Here is a 22183-nt window from a genome sequence, read left to right as displayed (position 1 = left end):
GGTAATATGCCTCCCAGTACTGGGATCAGCAGAGCTGAGATGCCTCCCGGCACCAGGATCAGTGTGACAGGGGGCAGTGCCCAAACCCGCTGATTGCCCTGCGGCTCTGTGTGTGACAGGGGGCAGGGCCACAACCTCCCTATCGGCCCTGCTCTGTTCGTGACAGGTGAAGGCGCCCCAACCCCCTGATCGGCCCTGCTCTGTGGGTGATAGAGGGCGGCGCCCCAACCCCCTGATTGGCCCTGCTCTGTGCGTGACGGGGGGCAGTGTTCCAACCCCGATTGGCCCTGCTCTGTGCGTGACAGGGGGTGGCACCATAACCTCCCCATCGCCTCTGCCTTGAGTGTGACAGGGGGCGGTGCCCCAACCCCCCAATTGGCCCTACCCTGAGCGTGACTGAGGGTGGCATCGCAACCTCCCAATCCGCCCTGCTCTTTGCATGACAGGGGGCGGCGCCCCAACTCCCCAATCGGCCCTGCTCTGAGCCCAACCAGGGGCTGCACCTAGGGATTGGGCCTTCCCTCTGCCACCCGGGAGCAGGCCTAAGCCAGCAGGTCGTTATCTCCATAGGGGTCTCAGACTGCGAGAGGGCACAGGCCGGGCTGAGGGACCCCCCACTCCCCACCGAGTGCACAAATTTTTGTGCACCGGGCCTCTAGTATATAAATATATAATCAATAACAGTAAATCCAATTAACTTGTACCAAAGAAAATCATATTCTAAAAATTTGTTAATAATTTAGTGCTTTACTAATTTAAACATATTTTCTTTTCTTTTTTTAAGTATATTTTTATTGATTTCAGAGAGAAAGGGAGAGGGAGAGAGAGATAGAAACATCAATGATGAGAGAGAATCATTGATTGGCTGCCTCCTGCATGCCCCCTGCTGGGGGATCAAGCCCACAACCTAGGCCAGTGGTCCGCAAACTCATTAGTCAACAGAGCCAAATATCAACAGTACAACGATTGAAATTTCTTTTGAGAGCCAAATTTTTTTCAGCTTAAACTATATAGGTAGGTATTGTTATTAACTTAATTAGGGTACTCCTAAGCTGGCCTTTGCTAAAAACGTCCTCAATCTGATTGAGGTACGTTCGCTGAGGTCGACCCCTTCCAACTCTCCCATCCACACTCGTCTTGTACACTTGTTTTGTCTATCTCCTTTCGTCATCCTCTCTATATGTCCACCCCCCACTTCTTCTAACGCCACTTCTTCAAAATAGACTTGCCCAGGCCAAAAACGGATTTCTGCACATGAGCCACGAAGTTTCAATTGCACTGTACGTGCATGCCCGCACATGGTATTTTGTGGAAGAGCCACACTCAAGGGGCCAAAGAGCCGCATGTGGCTCGTGAGCCGTGGTTTGCCGACCACTGACCTAGGCATATGACCTCTTGATTCATAGGCTGATGCTCAACCACTGAGTCACTCTGACCAGGCCTAAAAATATTTTCTTAAATTGAGCAAACAAAACTTTTTGACTATCTACTATATGTGAGGTTGCTAGACTACCTCCTGTGAAGGAACCAGAAAAACCTTAAGATATGGACAATGGCCTACAGAAAGGTGTAGTCTAATGAGAGACAAGCTATAATTAAACACATTTTATATACCTGAAAGTCACAAGGGCATTAGAGAGGTACAGATAAAGTATTAAAGAAAATTTCAAGAGAAAAAGGTTGTTTTGGGCCCTTGAGACCAGAAAAAAATTCACCACAGAGGACAAATGAACTGGATAGGTGACTCTTCTATGCAGAGAATTAATGGAACAAAGAAAGACTGACTGGGTATAACAAATGGTAGAAAACCTTCAAAAGCAGGCTAAGAAGTCTAAAATTTATCTGAAAAAATTAAGTTTTTTTCACAGATGAATGATGGGAAGATTGATTTGTTAATATATCAAAGTGAGAAGAAAACATTGACAAGTTAGGCTATTGTTAAATGAGTTGATCAAAAAGAATAAAAATAAGAATTAAAAAAAATGGTGGGGGGAGAACGGGAGTGGGCTGGAAGAGGTTAATGGGGGAAAAAGGGGGACCTATGCAATAGTTTATAAGAAAACAACAAAAACAAAAAAACAATGGTAAAGCCCTGGCCAGCGTGGCTCAGTTGCTTGAGCATTATCCCATGCACCAAAAGGTCACTGGTTCGATTTCTAGTCAGGGCATATGCCTGGGGGTGGGCTCGATCCCCAGTAGCGGGCATGCAGGAGACAGCAGATGGATGTTTCTCTCTCTCTCTCCCTTCCTCTCTCTCTAAAATCAATTAAAAAACATGTTTAAAAACAAAACAAAACAGAAAACCCCAGTATAGAATAAAATTAAAGCTGTGACACTCAGGAGTGTGTTCAAAAGCAAGCGGCACAACCCTGATATTTACCTTCAATGAATAGGAGGTACAAACACCAAAATAATGAAATTAAAAGGAAATAGAAGAAAATCAGTTATACTCCAAATTCAATAATTGGCAAGAGTAGTAACAAAAAAAGAAAGACAGGACAGGAAGAAAACAGTATCAATAAGATAGAAATACCAAAAATTCATAAACACAAAGCCCTTAGTGTGTTTATTTTTACAATAACTTTGGGCCTTGGCTGGTTTGACTCAGTAGATAGAGCATTGGCCTACAGACCAAAGGGTCCCAGGTTCAATTCCGGTCAAGGGCACATGCCCAGGTTGCAGGTTTGATCCCCAGTAGGGGGCGTGCAGGAGGCAGCCAATCAATGATTCTCGTCATTGATGTTTCTCTTTCTCCCTCTTCCTTCCTCTCTGAAATTAATAAAAATATATTTAAAAAATAAAAACAGGTAAAAGAAAAGGTTAAGAGAGGTATTAGAATAGAAAAAGGTTAGGAGGAAAAGGCTAAGAATGAAAGAAAACCCTATATTAAATGGGTAAAGGAGCCTAATTGAAAATGATATACTTGTAATAGTATGTCATGAAAACAAAAAAAGGATACACCTTTGTAGAACATTATATTGTCTGTTTTATATTTAAGTTTACTAGATAGTCAAATTACACAAAATAAAGGTAAAACCAAAGAAGCAAATTTGGACATATCTGTAGGAAATTTACTTCTTGTATTACAGCTGGTAAGACTTTAAGGCCAATGTGGACAGTATGTGCACTATCTTCTGGTAAGTATTTCTTACTAAAATAATCATGAGATTAAAGCTATACAAAGTGAAGGGAGGACATTTGAACTTTTGCCTAAATAAGGAAAAATATATGTAAACAATCCATTTATTTGGTTGCAACCAATTTACTAATAGGTTTTTAACAATAGTACATTATGCTTTAAATACTTAATAAATGAAAAAGGAAACTCACTAAGCTCTGTGATAAGTTTAAGATTCTGCTGCCGGATATTTTCAAATTCTTGCTGTTTTTTTCGCATATGTTCTTCAGTTACTGCACAGCGATCACATAATCCTGCTCTTAATCTATGAAACAAAAACAAGTTTTAGAATAGAACTTCAATGTTCTCATAAGAAAATAAGGAAATAAGTGAGTGATGGATGTGTTATCACCAAAGGGTAGGAATTCTTTCAAAATGTATGTCTATCAACTCACTAAGATGTACACTTTATTTTACAATTTTATTTGCCAATTATACCTCAGTAAAGCTGAAATTAAAAAAAAAATTTTCAAGTACTAAAAGATTTTTTTAAATATTTGAACTCCAAGATTTTTATTCTTTATGAAGAACTAAAGAATGGACTTGGCAAATATAGAGAAAATTAACTAATTTAATGATATATTCATACCTTTAACAAATTCTCAAATAGGCTGAAATCATGCTACAACAAAACTTTCTACAGATTGCAATTCTGAGTGAAATTCTGTAAAAATCTGCTAATTTCAAACTCTATTCAAGGGAACTTATTTATTGAAGAACCTAACCTTATTTTAATATTATAGCCAAAATATGCCAGTACAATACTCAGGGGGTAGCATTATATCTTAAGCAAGCTTGCATTTGCTTTGCTTAGCACATATTACAACACTAATGAGTGCTCAAAAACATTTTTAGTTGAATCAATACTAAAGATTAAGGAACTCAAAGTTTTTTTAAAAAAGTTATCTCATACTTTGCTCTCTTCAGCATTAAAATAACAAACACCCAGTGTTAGTAAAAATTCACAATGCAACTATTATGTAAACAAAAAAAGATTACAAATAGCTTTTACTAATTATGTGTGAGTGCTAAAGAGAAGAGAAAAATACATACAGTACATGGGGGGAGAGGAACGTGGAGAGAAAGGTATACTCCAAAATGTTAGTAATAGTTATCTTGCAGGTATCAGTATTATAGGAGATTTTCTTCTTAGTGTTTTTCTATATGTTTCAAAATTTTACTCATTTCATTATTTATATAATCAGAAAATATACAGTTAAAAAAGATACATGCCCCACATTAGGAATTTAGGAAACATATTCCTGGATAATAATTTCATATCAATAATCTAAATGAATATGATACTAAGTATTTAAGTGTCTAAGGAAGCCACAGCCTGGTAGTATAGACCATGTTTTAAAAAAGGAAATACAATATGAAAACTGTACAACTAAAACAAAAAGAACCTAGAGATTTTTTATATAAAAGTAAAACTCATAAACAGTGTTTTGATAAGGATATAAAAAATAAAGGTTAGAGATCAAAGGTTGCATTAATGGAATGACAATTTCTAGAAGCCAAAAAAACACTAAAGGAGTTAAACTGCATTAACCACTTTTAATGAATTATTTAAATGTCATTCTACTAGCCAGTTGCCATTAAAAACTAAACACCTTATTGTTTCTAAGAAATCATACCTGATATTAAAATGTTATAAAGTATAATGAAAAACAATCCCTTGGGACCCCTAGTTTCCAAGTTTAAAAATGCCACTGACACAGTTATAAAGCAATATTCCCTGGCTTGTTTATTACTTCCAGATTTCTCCAATCAACTGCCACTCTTGGTAATAATATTTGTGAGTCAACTCCTAATTGCTCACTGGTCCTATTTGAGTTTAAATGGATGTGAGAAAATATGCTCCCATTTACATCAGCAGGGCTCCATTGCTTTCTTCTTGCCTATCGTCCACTGTAGTTGTCAGAGAAAGAAAAAAAAAAATAGCCTCAATTTCACAGGAGAATGCCGTTGGTAGGAAAAAGGGAAAGAAGAGTAATTCCACTTGTAAGAACAGACAGCAACATGTGTTCTGAGTTTTATCCCAGCTTGTTCACAGAAATGAAGAAATAATAATTTATTTTGCAATTAAAACTCACCAGATTGAGAAGTATGCACAATTGCTTTCTATACCTCCCAAAATTTCCTTAAATTTATTTTCATTCAAAAGGGTTTCACTGAACACCTACAATGAGTACTGCAGGTACTATAAATACAAGGGTGGCCAACATAATGTTACTTATTTTAAAGAGTTTACAACAGTCTGCTAGTGAAAAACAGACAATAAAAAAATAAGTAAGTAATTACAACAAAGTATGATTCATACCATGAAAGAAGAAATACAGGGTACTATCCTATATAATAAAAGCTTAATATGCTAAGTGGCCAGTTGTCCATTCAACCAATCAAAGCATGATATGCTGACTGCCCAACTGCTTGCTATGATGTGCACTGACCACCAGGGGGCAGATGCTCCGACTGGTAGGACAGCTTGCTGCTGGGATCTGGCCGATCAGGACTGAGTGAGAAAGGCCAGACATGCCCTGGAGCCCTCCGGTGGTCCCTCCCCAGCTGGCCAACCTCCCGTTTCCCTCTCCAGCCCCGATCGTGCACTGGTGGGGTCCCTTAGCCTGGCCTGTGCCCTCTCACAATCCGGGACCCCTTGGAGGATGTCAGAGAGCCGGTTTCGGCCCAATCCCACAGGCCAGGCCGAGGGACCCCACTGGTGCACGAATTCGCACACTGGGCCTCTAGTGAAGTATAAAGCACATAGCAGAACTTAACCTAGTCTAGGAAGTCAGAGGTCTCCTGAAGAATATGATGTTTAAATTCAAATCTATGAGAAAGACAGTTAGCAAGACAAAAGAGAATATTTGGTCCAGTATTTGAAAAATAGTTGCAGAAACACAAATCCTCTGATTATGAGTACCAATTTTCCCTTTTAATGACAGTTGAAATATGAGTTTCTCATGACTACCAAAAATGCTTTTAAAAACATTAAAATCTACTGAACAACTATGGTTTAACTGCTTTGTTCAGATTTTTTTAAATTTTATTTTAGAAAATGCATTCTCTCTACTTTTCTAGCATAGTGACTGTTTCTTAGATTTAGTGAAATACTTTGGTTCCTTAAAAGAAAGTTTGTAAATGTAATAATAGTAGTGGCAAAACATAAACGAGCCACATAAAATTAGACCTTTTTATTATCCAATTTACCTTTATTGGGTAATCTCCTTTCATCTAAACATCTCACAATATTTTTACAACATTAGTGTCAGAATCACTTCATCTTATGAAGAGTAGAAGGCAGGTTTCAGAATTATTTAGAAATTTTAACAAAATATGTGTTGCTTTTTTAAGGTCTCAGAAAAACATTAATTTTTATAGATTTATAAAGCTTGCTCTAGACACCATTCTTACATATGATATAAAACTAAAATGAAATTTTATAAGGCAGAATTTTATCAAATGTTACATACGTAGACATTTAAAGGTAGTATTCAATTAGTAGCAATATAAAAATAAAAAAAAACTTCTAGAAAACAGACTAGATAATAGGCAATGGTGAAAACTATTTCAGAGTATGTGTCTTGGTAACGTTAGGTCAAGCACAAATACTTTGAGATAATCAGTGAAAGTGTAATTCATTTACACATTTATAAAATTAAGACAGCATACCAATAAGGCATCATGAAACGTAGGAACACTTCCCCAGCTCAGTTTCCTCACGTGTAAAATGGATCTACCATCCATCTTATAGCGTTAATGTGAAGGTTAAATGCTAGATGCCTGGGCCCAATACATATCAATTCCTCCATAAAACAATAATGGTCAGATCTAGGACATTCTTGTTTTAATTATATGAGGCTTCATGAAACAAGGAATAAACCTTAAAGAAAGCCCAAAAGAAAATTTCAGATTTGTATTTGAAGGAGAGAAAAGCATATATATAAACAAACGAACTACACTTTTTGTCCCACCCCCACTCCCACCACATAATGAATTATAGGCCCACCTAACTTTAAGGACCTAAAGATGAAGGGAATGAAAGGCAAGAGAACATTAAGGATAAGAAACAGTAGAGAAGCAGGATATCCACAGGAAATTAGTGACCACAGATCAAAAATAGAAAAGAATCTAGTTTTAAAAAACTGCAGAATAGCCCTGACCAGGTAGCTAAGTTGGTTAGAGCATCATCCCGATAAGTCAAGGTTGCATGTTCAATCCCCAGTCAGGGTGCATGCAACATCAACCAATGAATGCATAAATAAGTGGGACAACAAATCGATATTTCTCTCTCTCTCTCTCTCTTTCCCAAATCACTAAATAAAATTTTTAAAAAACTGCAGAATAAAAGATATATATATATATATATATATATATATATATATTCCCCCCCCCCCCCCCGGGTACACTACTCTCCCCACATCTCCACATGTTTACCAATCCAGAAACTCCACAAAAAAGATAATGTTCACAATTAAATATATTAACTGAATAAGAGAGTAATTTATAAAATACTTCAGTGGGAAGGGTAGGGGCATTCATCCACTGACATTTTTTCTACGAATGGACCTGGGAAAGAAAAATTCAGTTAAGAGGAGAAACACAAAATTCAAAGAATAACAGAACTGGAAGCCCAAACTCGAAATCATAAAGTGAAGAAAAGATCAGAAGATACTAGAAAGAATTGCTGTAATTAGTAAAAACAACAAGCATTGCAAGAGTATATCCTTAATTTCAAAGTATTCATCCAAAGTTGACATAAGGTTGGAAAAAAAATCACTTTCGGTCCTAGAGCTGAATACAATGTACTTTCTATTAAGGGGAAAAAATCACCTCTTACTCAAGAAGACCCAAGAACTTTTCTATTTCGTCATTTACCTGTGATCATTGTTTCTTTCACACCCTGAGCAACATTAGCGCTTAGTGGTCTCTTTATGTTTTCAAATTTCACCCAAGACTCACCGATCTTCTAAAACTTTAATGGTTTCATGAAGAACTTTCTGTTGCTCTCTCAGCTGCTGATTTTTCGTGAAGAATTCTTCAAGTCTTTGTGCATCTCTAAAAGTTAAGAAATAAGTTGTTGTTTTTAAGGAAAAATATCCTAACATGATTATTCTGTCATAAGAACTCCAAAGTATGATCTCACCACTTGCATATATCATGAATTTGCTGTACTGAAACAAATACGGTGGAACCTCGGTTCTCAAACTTAATTTATTCCAGAAGGCTGTTGGAAAAGTGATTTGTTCAAAAACCGAATCATTTTTTCCATTAGAAATGATGTAAATTGAATTCGTTCCAGACCCCCAAATGATTCCGTTTTAACCTTTCTTATATACAGTACATGTCTAAAGTTCTGTTTAACCTATAAACAAATACTTTTTCTTAATTTTATCAAACCACTCCCTACTAAACTTAAAGGAATCACTTTCAGTACCCCTTCCAGGGGAGTCTCAGGAAATCAGTATGCGATACCTTAGACATCTTCACTTTTCCACACATCACTGCCTTGGAAATGCTATCCCGAGCTAATCGCTTTGCTTTTATCCAAATTAACAACAGTTTTTCTACTTCATTTGCCTGTGATCATTGTTTCTTTCACACCCTGAGCAACATTAGCACTTAGTGGTCTCTTTGTTTTCAAATTTCACCAGCAACAAAAGCAAAAAGATGTAAATTAACTCGAATTTTCTCCTTTTCTCCTTTGTGGCCTAAGAAGTGCTTTTTGTCACACTAATGTACCAGCATGGAAAGGTTATCTGGTCGAGAACTGAAGCTTGTTCAACAACCCAGACATTTTTTCCGTGAGCAACTTAGCCAAGAATGGAATTGGCCCTAGCAGGTTTCGCTCAGTGGACAGAGCAGTCAGCCTGTGGACAGAAGGGTCCCAGGTTCCATTCCGGTCAAGGGCATGTACCTCGGTTGCAGGCTCCTCCCCAGCCCTGGCCCTGGTCCAGTTCATGTAGAAGGCAACCAATGATGTGTTTCTTTCACATTGATGTTTCTGTCTTTCCCTCTCTCTTCCACTCTCTCTAAAAAAAAAAAAAAAAAAAAAAAAAATCAATGGAAAAATATCCTCGGGTGAGGAATAAAAAAAAAAAAAAAAGGAGAATGGAATTGTTTGAGATGGGAGATATTTGAGAACCGAGGTTTAACTGTAACTAAAAGGTGAGGTTTGAATTTCTTGTTAATCAGAGTTCAAATTATAACAGAATTAGCTCTGCAGTACTTTTTATACTACAGAAGTATTATGCCTAAGTACCAGGCATTCTTTATACAATGATGGAATACAGATGAAGGAGTGGATTGTGATGCCACCATTGACTCCATATTGTCAAAATACAAAAAAAACATGTACACTTACCTATTTTTATTAATTTGTCTACATTTGTTAATGTAATTAGTAGATATCTCTACTCATTTCTCTCTCACTGTTTTGGGGGATTTATAATTTCTATTTTATTAATTTCTGTGTTGCTTAAATTTCTATCTGGTATTATTTTTAAGCCAGGGCTTACTGTTGAGTGGAACCTAAGTTTAAATCTTAGCTCTGTCATTTACCAGCTATGTGACCTGGTGCAAGTAACCTACACTCTCTGTGCCTTGAAAAATGTGGATCTATAGTATTTATCTCATAGGGCATTTGCAAGGGCTAAGTACTAATGCATATATTACATGCAGAATAGTGTTGGTACATAGAAAGTTCTATTTAAGTTATTATGATTTTATTTTTAAAATTGATTTTACAGAGAGGAAAGAGGGGAGAGAGGAGACAGAAACATCGGTGTGAGAAAAACATTGATCAGTTGCCTCCTTCCATTCAAGCCCCAACTGGGGATCCAACCCAAAACCTGGGTATGTGCCCTGACCAGGAATTGAACCAGCCACCTTCTGGTGTATGGATGATGCTTCAATCAACTGAGCCACACCGGCCAGGGCTATCATAATTTTATAGTCAGGAAAGACAAAGACAGCTAAATTTTTCTTCTAGTAGATTACCTGGTTACTTTGCAAGGTTGTGTAATATTTTACCCTTCCATCATTATATTTTTTAAAAAATCACATTATATAAAGGATGCATATATTTTCATGTGTTTTAAAAAAAAATCCTCATCCCAGGGTATGTTTATTGATTTTAGAGAGAGAAGGAGGGAGAGAGACAGACACAGAGAGAGAAACATCAATGTGAGAGAAAAACATTGATCGGTTGCCTCCCAAACTTGCCGTGACTGGGATCGGTTGCCTCCCAAACTTTTGGTGTATGGGACAACACTCCAACCAACTGAGCCACCTGGCCAGGGCAAGTATGCATATATTGTAATTCTAATAAAACATTAGAAATTTAGTTGGAATTTTCTGTGTGGTCTTAAAGTTGAAAATATAGGATAATACTGAGCTCAAACACCTTCCCCCAGGCTCCTCAAGGGTCTAAAACATCAAATAAGCATGACAAATCAGTCTTCTACAAAACGTAGATGTCCAGATGATTGTGTTAAAAAGGCTAAAATGCAGACTGTAATGTTACTGACAGCAAAACAGATGAGTAAACAACTCAAAGTAAAACAGGTCAAAGTCATAATGTCATATATCCAATATACAGGAGCACTTCTTAAATACTGGTTGAATAACTGACATTGAATGAAAAACCAATACATCTAAGAGGCCTCCTACTGTAAAACCAATATACTTCTGACGACATATGCAGATATCTGAAATTGAAAATAACAGATAGTAATAGCTAGCTGAAACTTGTTAATTTGGCTGTTTTTAATAATAAAATCTATACTAATAGAAGGATAATATGCTAATTAGACCAGACATCTTCCAGACATCCTTCTGGATAAAGCCATGTTGGCAGGAGCTGAAGCAGAGGTGGTTAAGCAGATCAGGTCAGCAGGGGAGAGCAGTTAGGGGTGATCAGGCCAGCAGGCAGAGGCAGTTAGGGATGATCAGGCAGGCAGGGGAGCAGTTAGGGGCATCAGGCTGGCAAGCAGAGGTGGTTAGAGGCGATCAGGCCGACAGGCAGGTGAGTGGTCCAACTGCTGGTTTAGGCCCAATCCCACAGGGGCAGTTGGACATCCCCTGAGGGGTCCTGGATTGGAGAGGGTGCAGGACAGGCTGAAGGGGAACCCCGCCCCCTCAACCCCCCCCTCCAACCCACCAGGCCTCTAGTTTTTTTTTAAAATATATTTTATTGATTTTTTACAGAGAGGAAGGGAAAGGGATAGAGAGTTAGAAACATCATGAGAGAGAAGCATCGATCAGCTGCCTCCTGAGCACTCCCTACTGGGGATGTGCCTGCAACCAAGGTACATGCCCTTGACCGGAATCGAACCTGGGACCGTTGAGTCCACAGGCCGACACTCTATCCACTGAGCCAAACCGGTTAGGGCAAGTCATTGATAGTATTCATCTTCTGATTAACAATGGTTGTAGTAGCAACCATCACTAGCTGGGCTATAAACAAAATGAAGATGAAAATAATACAATAAGTGTATTTCATAATTCTTAATGTCAAACCACTCAAAATGAAATGGTTTTTATCACTGAAGAAAATCCTATTTATTTTTAAGTGAAATGAAGATATTGTCCTTTTCTTTTCAAGTAGATAGAAAAAATAAATTTTACTTATTAACCAAGAAAATTATATATTTTCCTCATGCAACTGATGAAATTTCATTAGTTATTTTTGGGGTACATTTTATTATAGGGAGCATTCATACATACAGTTTTAATATCATCAATATTAATTAAAGTGTATTAAAAGATGAAAACGTTTTGAAATCCCTACTGCCCACAGAAACAAAACAAAATTTGCGCAAAAGGAAATAGGTTCATTGGCTACTCTTCTCTCAGCCACAGAAAAAGGACTAATCTAACTGTAGTTACATTTTTGGTTGCCTATTCAACAGTCATTTCTCTTTATTATTTGCTTAAAGAATAAAGATTTTCTTCAATATTCAGCAGCTGCTTACAGAAAAGTTGATCTTCTCTCAGGACTCAAGATATAAATCTTGAAAATTTTGTTTTAATGTTTTATCTTAAAATAACTTCAGACTTAAAAATAAGTTAGAAACAGAACAAAGAGCACCTCCATACCTATCATCCAGCTTCTCAAAATGTTAGTATCTTGCATAACCATAATTATCAAAATCATGAAATTAACATTGATGCAGTATTAACTAATCTGTAGGCCTTATTAAAATTCTGCCAATTGTCCCTCTAATATTCTTCAGGTCCAGGATCCAATTCAGGATCCTACATTGTATTTAATGTCATGTCTCCTCCAATCTGGGACAGTCTCTCCATCTTTTTCGTCTTTCATAGCCTTGACGCTTTTGAAAAGTACTGACCAGTTATTTTGTTGATTGTACTTCAACTTGGGTTTGTCTCATGTTTCCCATGATAAAATCTAGACTGTGTATTTTTGATAAGAATACAACAGAAGTAATGTGTTCTTCTTGGTGCATTGCATGATATGAGGTTGACATATCTGATTACTAATGATGTTCACTCTGACCATTTCATTAAGATGAAGTCTGCCTGGTTCCTCCACTGTAATATTACAATTTCCCCTTTGCAAATATTAAGTATCATGTGGGAGATAAACTTTGAGTAATTTGCAAAATTTACAATTATAATTTTTCATTATACTTTTATTAGTTTTAACTTCAGTGATTCTTGCCTTCACAATTACTGTTGTCATTTTTGCCAAATGATGATTTTTAAATATTCTTTCTACAATTAGTAATTGAAATTCTAAAAAACAACTGTCCATTTATCCCATGGGTAGAATAATTCATTATCATCATATTTCATTGTTCAGGCTGTTCTTGATTTTGCTATTAGAAGATTTTTTTTTTTTAAGTTCTCTTCTGTAATTTTTCAACATGCCTCCATTACTTTTTGAACATTTCCTTATTTTCTGGCACCACAAGAAGTTCCAGCTCATATTGTACTTTGCATGCCCCGAAGACCAGATATCAGCCAAATTCTCCAAAAAACCCCCTTGATTTCTTTACTGTAGAATCCTCTTTAGAAATCAAGATCTGGGCCTTGGGTGTGCTCATTACTGCTGGGAATCACTGATTTTAGACCCTCTTAGTGGATCAGGCCTAGAAAATACATGTATGTCCTCACACACATTAACACATATCTGTATTTTCATCTATATATCAAAACCCACGAATTCATACTAATAACTACAATTCTATCTAGCAGCATAGAGTTCATTCTAGCATTCTCTTTTTTCTTATTTGTAGCTCCTTTCTCCTGATAGTGAGCAACCTGTCAATAATGTATTTACTTATTTGCTCAATCCTAGAATACATATAAAGTATGATCAGAATCTTTATTTCTAAGTGAATCATGTGAATTTAATTCCCCTTGCCAGGTACTGTTTAGGAATGAGCACACAATAATCATCACTGAGTCAGAGTTAAATCCACTGGGGGCTGCTTCTGGCAAACTTTTATAATTATTAGAAAGGGATAAAAGGAGGATCTGCAAGTGGTAACTAGAATGATGGTGGCCATCTTGACATTCTGCAATGAAGGCTAATAGGAGAAGCCAAAACACTAAAGGTGGCAGAGAATAGAAAAGACAGAGTCGCTGGTGATTTTTGAACCATTTAATAACCAGTTCTAGAATCTCCCAGCTTCGGGCCTTTTATGTGAAAGAATATGTTTTCCTTACTGTAAAAGTCACATCTGGTGGTTTTTTTCTCACAGTAAGAAATTATCCTAACTAATAAGATGCATATCCTAAATTTACTACTCAGAAATAATTTCTCTTATTTCCTCTGTAAGTAAAGAAACATTTTCTCTTTTGTAGAAACTAAACAACTACCACAGAAACAGAGAAATGGACTATTCTATGAGTAAGGATGTTTAAAAAAATATCTTTGCCCTGGCCGATGTGGCTTAGTTGGTTGGACATCGTCCTGTGCACAGAAGTGTTGCCAGTTTAATTCCTGGTTGGGGCATATGTCCAGGGTTATAGGCTCGAGCCCCGGGGGTGGGGGGGAGGGCTGTATAGGAGGCAACCCATTGATCTTTCACTATCACATCGATGTTTCTCTCTCTCTTTCTCTCTAAATCAATTTAAAAATCTTTTAAAAAATTTTTAAAAAAATTTAAGAATATATATATACTTTCAACAATGCAAAACATTTTAAAGTGTCACTAACTAAGGAGAATCATAAAATTATTCTTCAAAAGAACTATTTAAAAAATTTATGATTTTACAAATTTGAATCTAAGTCATCTTCTAACATGACTTTCTAGGTGTAAAGAAAAACTGCAATTTTCAGATTATAATGGCGAAAACAACTAGGTGTGTTTGATGGGTGCTTGGCAAACTCTAGCTTTTGGCTACAGCCTTGGAAGCTTTAGGAATATGAAGTAACTGAGACCCACTGGTATATACCATAAAGCAAATGCAATATTAGTCACAATGACATTAATTTTTGTTACTAAGTAATAATATTCTACTACATGTCTGTTTCAGATTCCTGAATGTGGAAGCTCTATAGAATCATGAGTAAAAATCTGCTCTTGACTTAGATAATCAGATCTGATTCTGGGCTTCACAACCAAAACAATTCAGAACCACTGGTAATTTTGAACCAATTAAAAGGGATGTAGACTATTTAGTTCCCATTTCTTTAAATATATTTGTATTGATTTCTAAGAGGAGGAGAGGGAGAGAGAGATAGAAACATCAATGATGAGAGAGAATAATTGATTGGCTGCCTCCTGCAGGCCCCAGACTGGGATTGAGCCTGCAACCCCCGGCATATGCCCTTGGCTGGAATCGAACCCATGACCCTTCAGTCCGCAGGCTGATGCTCTATCCCCTGAGCCAAACCACCTAGGGCTAGTTCCCATTTCCTATATGAGCTTAGAAATCCCAGAACTATTCTGTTTCCCTTCCTGTAGTATTTTATTTTATTTTTTAAATTTCTTTATTGATTAAGGTATTATATATGTGTCCTCACCCCCCATTACCCCCCCAACCCCCCTCACTCATGCCCTCACCCCCCTGTTGTCTGTGTCCCCTGTTGTCTGTGTCCATTGGTTAGGCTTATATGCACGCACACAAGTCCTTTGGTTGATCTCTCCCTCTTACCCCCACCCTCCCCTACCTTCCCTCTGAGGTTAAATTCCAGGTGTTAATCACAATTGAGAAAAGAATGCTGTTGACAGATCAAAATGAACTTATAGATAGTTTCCCATCTTAATAAATACTTTATGAAAAAAGATTATATATCAGAATTGTATTAAAATATAAATATATGAAAACATTAACTAAGACTATACTAAAAATCAAGTTATTCTTTTTACTTTGGAAGTTTAAAAAACTTGCTCTCAACTAGCTACACTAAGCAAAGCTAATTTCCTTATAAATAATACACTGAGGTCAAACAGGACATCAGTATCGATTACTTTATAAATAAGACATTAGTGTTATATGTTGATACTTACAAAATTCGTTCCTTTTTCAGTTTGGTTACTTTTACTTGTAAACCTGAAAAATAAAATGGAAAAAAACCCAGTGTTTTATTTATACATTTTGCCATTTCTAAAGCAGTTAATCTAAAAATTTTTATGAGTCTACTGCTACACTAATAAGTCACTTGAGACTGGCCTCTGAATAATGAGCCAGGTCCCATTAGTTTAAGAGAGTTATTTCCCTTACTTACACCCTGAGGTCACAAAAGTATATATGTAACATTATTGCTTTTAGTCTACTATATGATAGTCAACTAGAAGGAAATTTTCTTCACCTAAAGTGAGTTATTTGCTTTTTAAAACCAAGGGCAAATATATAATTAGAAGTTCAATATAAATGAAGGTCTATGTTCTGACATAGCCTATGTCCGTGGTCGGCAAACTGTGGCTCGTGAGCCACATGCGGCTCTTTGGCCCCTTGAGTGTGGCTCTTCCACAAAATACCACGTGCGGGCATGCGTACAGTGCGATTGAAACTTCATGGCCCATGTGCAGAAGTAGGTTTTCGGCCTGGGCGAGTCTATTTTGAAGAAGTACTGTTGATATTTGGCTCTGTTGACTAATGAGTTTGCCGACCACTAGATGTATTTGCTAACAGTAATAGTGCTCATATAGGCTCAAGTCTTCTGGGATTAAAATAGATTGTGGCAGGAAGTCCTGTACTAGAAGCAAAATTGTTTATGAAAAGTACTTAACGAAGGGCACTAGTGTTTTAACTCAAGATATGTTATATCTATTTTTAATTTTAATGGAGTCTGACACAAAACAAGAGAAAACCATTGCATATGAAAATTGGATAGTTACTGTGAAGGAAACAGGTTGTGGGCACTGAAACTAAGGAAGATATAGGCAAAATAGAGTGACATTTCAAATTTTTATAAATAATAATTAAAAGGAGAAAAACAGCTATTAAACAAACATAAAAGATATCCAACATCACTAGCAACTAAGTGTAATCCAAACCAAAACAAATTACTTAGCAAAATTATAATACTCAAGGTTGATAAAAGCATTGTAAAACCATACTCCCATACTTTAATGGAGATATTATAAATCAACACAATTCTTTTGGAAAGCAATTTAGCAATATGTAACAGGACTTAAAAAATCAGTATCTCACATCTTGGATTCTAACCTAAGAATATAATACAAATTATAGAGAAACTCATAGTCATAAAGAATACTAGCCCTAACTGGTTTTGCTCAGTGGATAAATTGTTGGCCCACAAACTGAAGGGCCCCAGCTTCGATTCTGGTCACAGGCATGTACGCCCGTTGCGGGCTCGATCCTGGGCCTGGTCAAGGCATGTATGGGAGGCAACCAATCAATGTGTCTCTCTCGCAGAGAGGTTTTTCTGTCTCTCCCCTCCCTCCCACTCTCCCTAAAAATCAATGAAAAAATATCTTCAGGTGAGGATTAACAAAAAAAGTAAACAATTTATAGCAATATAAAATGCTTCAAAAGAAACATGTTTAGGTAAAATATGGTATAACCACTTAATGGAATAATATACAGCTATTAAAATCATTAAGCAACACTAAACTGTTTGGCTTTTCTGTGCTATTTTCTGCAATGTGATTATCAAAAAAAGGGGAAAAGCTTCTGTGTGTACTTTCTCTGGTACCTAAATCAATCTATTTACTATACTATAATTTTGCCAATTGTGGGTATTTTATTTACTTTTAAAAATAATGCTTAGAAAGTTTAAAAAGTCTGTCTCTACTCAAGAATTTATTTTATCTGGGGCAGAGTTAGTTTCCAGTATATAGTTATTAGTTGACTGATTTCTAAAAAAATAAAGTTTACTATTTGTCTTTGGTAGTTTATGGATTCTAATGTTATACATTTAGAAAAGTTTTCCATATAATGTGTATAGAAACATTAATAAATTTGTCACATCTAAGAACAAGATTTTTCATTATTTAATTTCATTATTGTTTGAACCACATAATTTAATACAAATAAGAATTTTAAAAATAAACCTATATACACTGAGTGGCCAGATTATTATGACCACCCCATCAGTACTTCGTTGGGCCACCTTTTGTCTTCAATACTGCGGCGATTCTTCTTGGCATTGACTCCACGAGATGTTGAAAGGCGATGTGAGGAATCTGACACCATGCCTGATGAATAGCACTGTTCAGTTCTGTGAGATTTGATGGTTGTGGAACCAGCTGCCTGATGGCTCTTTTAACTTCATCCCACAAATGCTCAATTGGATTGAGATCTGGTGATTGTGGGGGCCACCTAAGCAAGGTAAAGTCTCCCTCATGTTCTTGAAACCACTCCTGCACAATACGAGCACTGTGGCATGGTGCATTGTCTTGTTGGAAGAAGCCATCTCCATTGGGATACGCCATAAACATGATAGGATGAACTTGATCAGCAATGACACGTAGGTATGTTGTGCTATTCGGACGTTGTTCCACACAAATTAAAGGGCCCAAATCATGCCAGGAAAACATGCCCCAAACCATAACACTGCCCCCACCAGCTTGAAGGGTTGTACTCATGCATGTGGGGTGCATGCTTTCATGCTATTTCTGCCAAATTCTCACTCTGCCATCTGCATGATGCAACTGGAAATGTGATTCATTGGACCACATGACTTTTTCCCAACGCTCGACTGTCCAATCCTTGTGTTCCTGTGTGAACTGGAGACGTTTTATCTTGGTAACTGCAGACAGCAAAGGTGTTTGAGCAGGCCTTCAGCTTCCATATCCCATACGATGCAGTGTACGGCTAATTTGCCTACAAATGTCAGGTGGTCATAATAATCTGGCCACTCACGTTCAAATGTATCCCACATTCAAAGGCTGTTAAATCGTGTTGTTTACCCATATCTTCAGGAAAAAACCACTTCTACTGTTGTGGCAAACAACCTGCTTCCCTATTTATAATGGTCTGGCCCTCTAGCAACTTCAGTGCAAAATTATAGCTAATGTGCCTACAAACGTCAGGTGGTCATAATAATCTGGCCACTCAGTGTATTTCTCCACTATTTCTCCTTCCATGGTGCTGACTTAGGGATGAAGTTAAAAGTCACAAAGATACTGATATGGACATCACCTCTTCTTATCAACCCAAGTGAAATGTTATCATGCCAGGAAAACCAGATATTATGAAAAAAAATAGAGACCCTGGAGAACTTTTTTTTGCATTATACTTTTGCCCTATATCTCAAATTTCACCTCAGGAAATATCCACCTGCTATGATACATTTTATCCTCATATCTATGGCCTATAATTTGAATAAATAAAATGTTATGAGTAAACTTATAATCAAATGTTCACAACTTCAGTCATAATAGCTAAACACAAGAAATATCCCAAATGTCCTTGAATGCACAAGTTGCTTAAAAAACACAAACAAAAATCAAAACTGTGGTGCATCCTTGTACAACTTAGCAATAAAAAAGGAATGAAGTGTTTATATATGCAACGACTTGGATGGATCACAAGAAAATTATAGTGAGTAAAAAATAAAAGCCCATCTTGCCCTGACCTGTTTGGCTCAGTGGATAGAGCGTCGGCCTGAGGACTCAAGGGTCCCAGGTTCGATTCCGGTCAAGGGTATGTGCCTTGGTTGCGGGTACATCCCCAGTGGGGAAGTGTGCAGGAGGCAGCTGATTGATGTTTCTCTCTCATTGATGTTTCTAACTATCCTTCTCTCTTCCTCTCTAAAAAAATCAATAAAATATATTAAAAAAAAAAAAGCCCATCTCAAAGGGTACATCCTATATTATTCCATTTATATAATACTAGAGGCCTGGTGCACAAAATTTGTGTGGGGGGAGGGGGGTCCCCTCTCAGCCCAGCCTGGGCCCTCTCCAATCCAGGACCCCTCAGGGGATGTCTGACTGCCGGTTTAGGCCCGATCCATAGGATAGCAATCAGATATCTCTCTCATAATCCGGGACTGCTGGCTCCTAACTGCTCGACTGCCTGCCTGCCTGATCGTCCCTAACTGCCCCCCTGCCGCCAGCCTGATCACCCCTAACCGCCTCTGCCTGCTGGCCTGATTGCCCCTAACTGCCCCCCCCCACTGGCCTGGTCGCCCCTAACCGCCCACCCCCCCCCCCGCTGGCCTGGTTGCCCCAACTGCCCCCCCCTGCTGGCCTGGTTGTCCCTCACTGCCCCCCCCTGCTGGCCTGATCACCCCCAACTGCCCCCCTGCCAGCCTGGTTGCTCCCAACTGCCCCCCCCCCGCACCGGCCTGGTCGCCCCCAACTGCCCCCCCCTGCTGGCCTGGTCACCCCATGCAGCCTGCTGTTCAGTCCTTTGGTCGTTCCTCACTAATCCCCCTGCTGGCCTGGTCGCCCCACGCAGACTGCTGTTCAGTCGTTTGGTCGCCCCAAACTGCCCCCCCGCTGGTCTGGTCACCCCACGCAGCCTGCTATTCAGTCATTTGGTCGTCCCTCACTAACACCCGTGCCGGCCTGGTCACCCCATGCAGCCTGCTGTTTGGTTGTTACTGTGACGGAGTCTCGGACAATTTGCACATTCCTGTGACTATCTTCATGCCACCCTTTCAAGTCCCCAGCACCTTCTACTTCCAACTTCTGGCCACCATAATCTGTTCTCCATTTCTATCATTTCGTCATTTTAAGAATCTATACTAGTAATTTATGAAATCAATACAAATGTATTTTTAACATTTTTTTAAAAAAATTGATTTCAGAGAGGAAGGGAGAGGAAGAGAGAGATAGAAACATCAATGATGAGAGGGAATCATTGATCAGCTACTTCCTAAATGTCACCCATCCCCTGTGGGGATCAAATCCACAACCCAGACATGTGCCCTGACCAGGAATCTGTGACCTCCTAGTACATAGGTTGACACTCAACCACTGAGCCATATTGGCCAGGCTGTACTGTTTTACAATTACATGTAAATCTATTAAGAACTAAAAAAAAATATGAAAAACAATTGTCCTAAGAGAGTTGGATTGCTGTTAAAATATACATAGTAAAGGGGAAAAAATTTTAAGAATGTTAAAGAAAACTGGTGTGATCATTTATTCTTACTAGAGGCCCAGTGCATGAAATTCATGCATGGTGGGGGTCCTTCAGCCCGGCCTGCACCCTCTCCAATCTGGGACCCCTCAGGAGATATCCGACTCCGGTTTAGGCCCAATCCCTGGAGCCTAAACTGGCAGTTGGATATCCCTCTTGCAATCTGGGACCGTTGGCTTCTAACCGCTTGCCTGCCTGCCGGCCTGATCACCCCCTAACTGCCCCCCCGCCAGCCTGGTCGCCCCCTAACTGCCCCCCTGCCTGCCTGGTCACGCCCTAACTGTCCCCCTGCTGGTCTGATCACCCCTAACCGCCTCTGCCTCAACCCCTGCCACCGTGGCTTTGTCCAGAAGGAAGTCAGACATCCAGAAGATGTCTGGTTGACCTGGTCTAATTAGCATATTACCCTTTTATTAGTATAGATTTTTATTTTTAAAAATGTTTTCCATCTAGCTGTCAAATTCCTAGCTTGAGAACCTTCCTTCTTTTTCAGGTAATGATGAAAAACTCCTAAGACCTTGAAGTAGTTAGTAAAACAGCAAATCATTCTTGAAGAATTAAGAAAAGGACTTGTGACCCTACTGGGCCAAAGACTACAGTTCTCAGTTTTTAATGCTCTTCTTCCCTTCCCAAAGTATGTGAAAATGTATTTTTGACAGATTTTCCTTCCTTTTTAAAAAAATTTCAGCCGACTGCTAAAACTCAGATCCGCCTTTAGAAGTGAAAAGTGCACCCAAAGATAAAATGGATTCTTGCCATGAACCATTAAAAAAAAGAAACAATAAGATAGAAAATCCATATAAACTTCAAAAGAAAATTCTTAGGAAATATAGAACGACTACTCTTTTATCTTGTAAGCATTCAACACCTGTGAGGCATTTGTTCTGTCATGCAGATCAGCCCTGAAACAGGTTTATGTGTGTATATGTATGTGTGTGTTTAAATTTTAGCATTTGCTATTCATCAAGTCAATTAGGCATCTACAATTAGAACCCCTATAAAGTGTGCTTTAATCCTGCTCCACACCCATTGGAAGGAATGAGGCTATACAACAATGCAGCTCCTGTATGGACAAGTAGTCTGTTCAACAAAGTATTTGGGATTTTAACACTGGCAACCTGAGACACCAATTGAGGAAAGAGCGCTCAAAAGACGAAGCACTGTACTACAATTAACCCTACACCCAACTCCTATGTGAATTTTGGAGGAAATGAAAATTAAGAGCCCATTTGTATAGTTATATCACATAAAACAAATTTAAGAAAGAATTTAGAAATAAGGGAAGAATTCCAAATAAAATCATTGCTGTTAATTTTACTTATATTAGTTCTCACTTTTTTGACCAAAAGTGGCTTTATATATATAGCCCAAGTAATTTAACTTCTACCAAAAATTCTACTACTGATGTTTCTGTAATTGCCTAATAAATTATTTCAATTCCAAAGTGAAAATTTTTTATGAGATGCAGTC

General features: G+C 38.1%; 1 protein-coding gene across 8 annotated transcripts in view; it reads right to left on the bottom strand.

Moving 5' to 3' along the window:
• Window positions 1-22183, bottom strand: part of RBBP8 (RB binding protein 8, endonuclease) — a 98107-nt gene that overhangs the window by 40643 nt on the left and 35281 nt on the right. For 4 of the 8 annotated variants that reach the window (XM_036321909.1, XM_036321910.1, XM_036321908.1 and 1 more), the window contains 3 exons: window positions 15667-15709; window positions 8144-8239; window positions 3331-3443 (listed from right to left, as the gene is read on the bottom strand). In XM_036321909.1, coding sequence (XP_036177802.1) covers window positions 3331-3443; window positions 8144-8239; window positions 15667-15709 — 252 coding nt within the window. Of the gene's footprint in view, window positions 1-3330; window positions 3444-4895; window positions 5090-5959; window positions 6012-8059; window positions 8240-15666; window positions 15710-22183 lie in introns of those variants that run through there. The other 4 variants (XM_036321914.1, XM_036321912.1, XM_036321913.1 and 1 more) reach the window with 4 other exon arrangements.

This window comes from Myotis myotis, unplaced genomic scaffold (genome assembly GCF_014108235.1).
Source record: "Myotis myotis isolate mMyoMyo1 unplaced genomic scaffold, mMyoMyo1.p scaffold_m19_p_9, whole genome shotgun sequence".
In the NCBI taxonomy this organism is placed as follows: domain Eukaryota; kingdom Metazoa; phylum Chordata; class Mammalia; order Chiroptera; family Vespertilionidae; genus Myotis; species Myotis myotis.
This window is presented reverse-complemented; position numbering and strand designations above follow the sequence as displayed.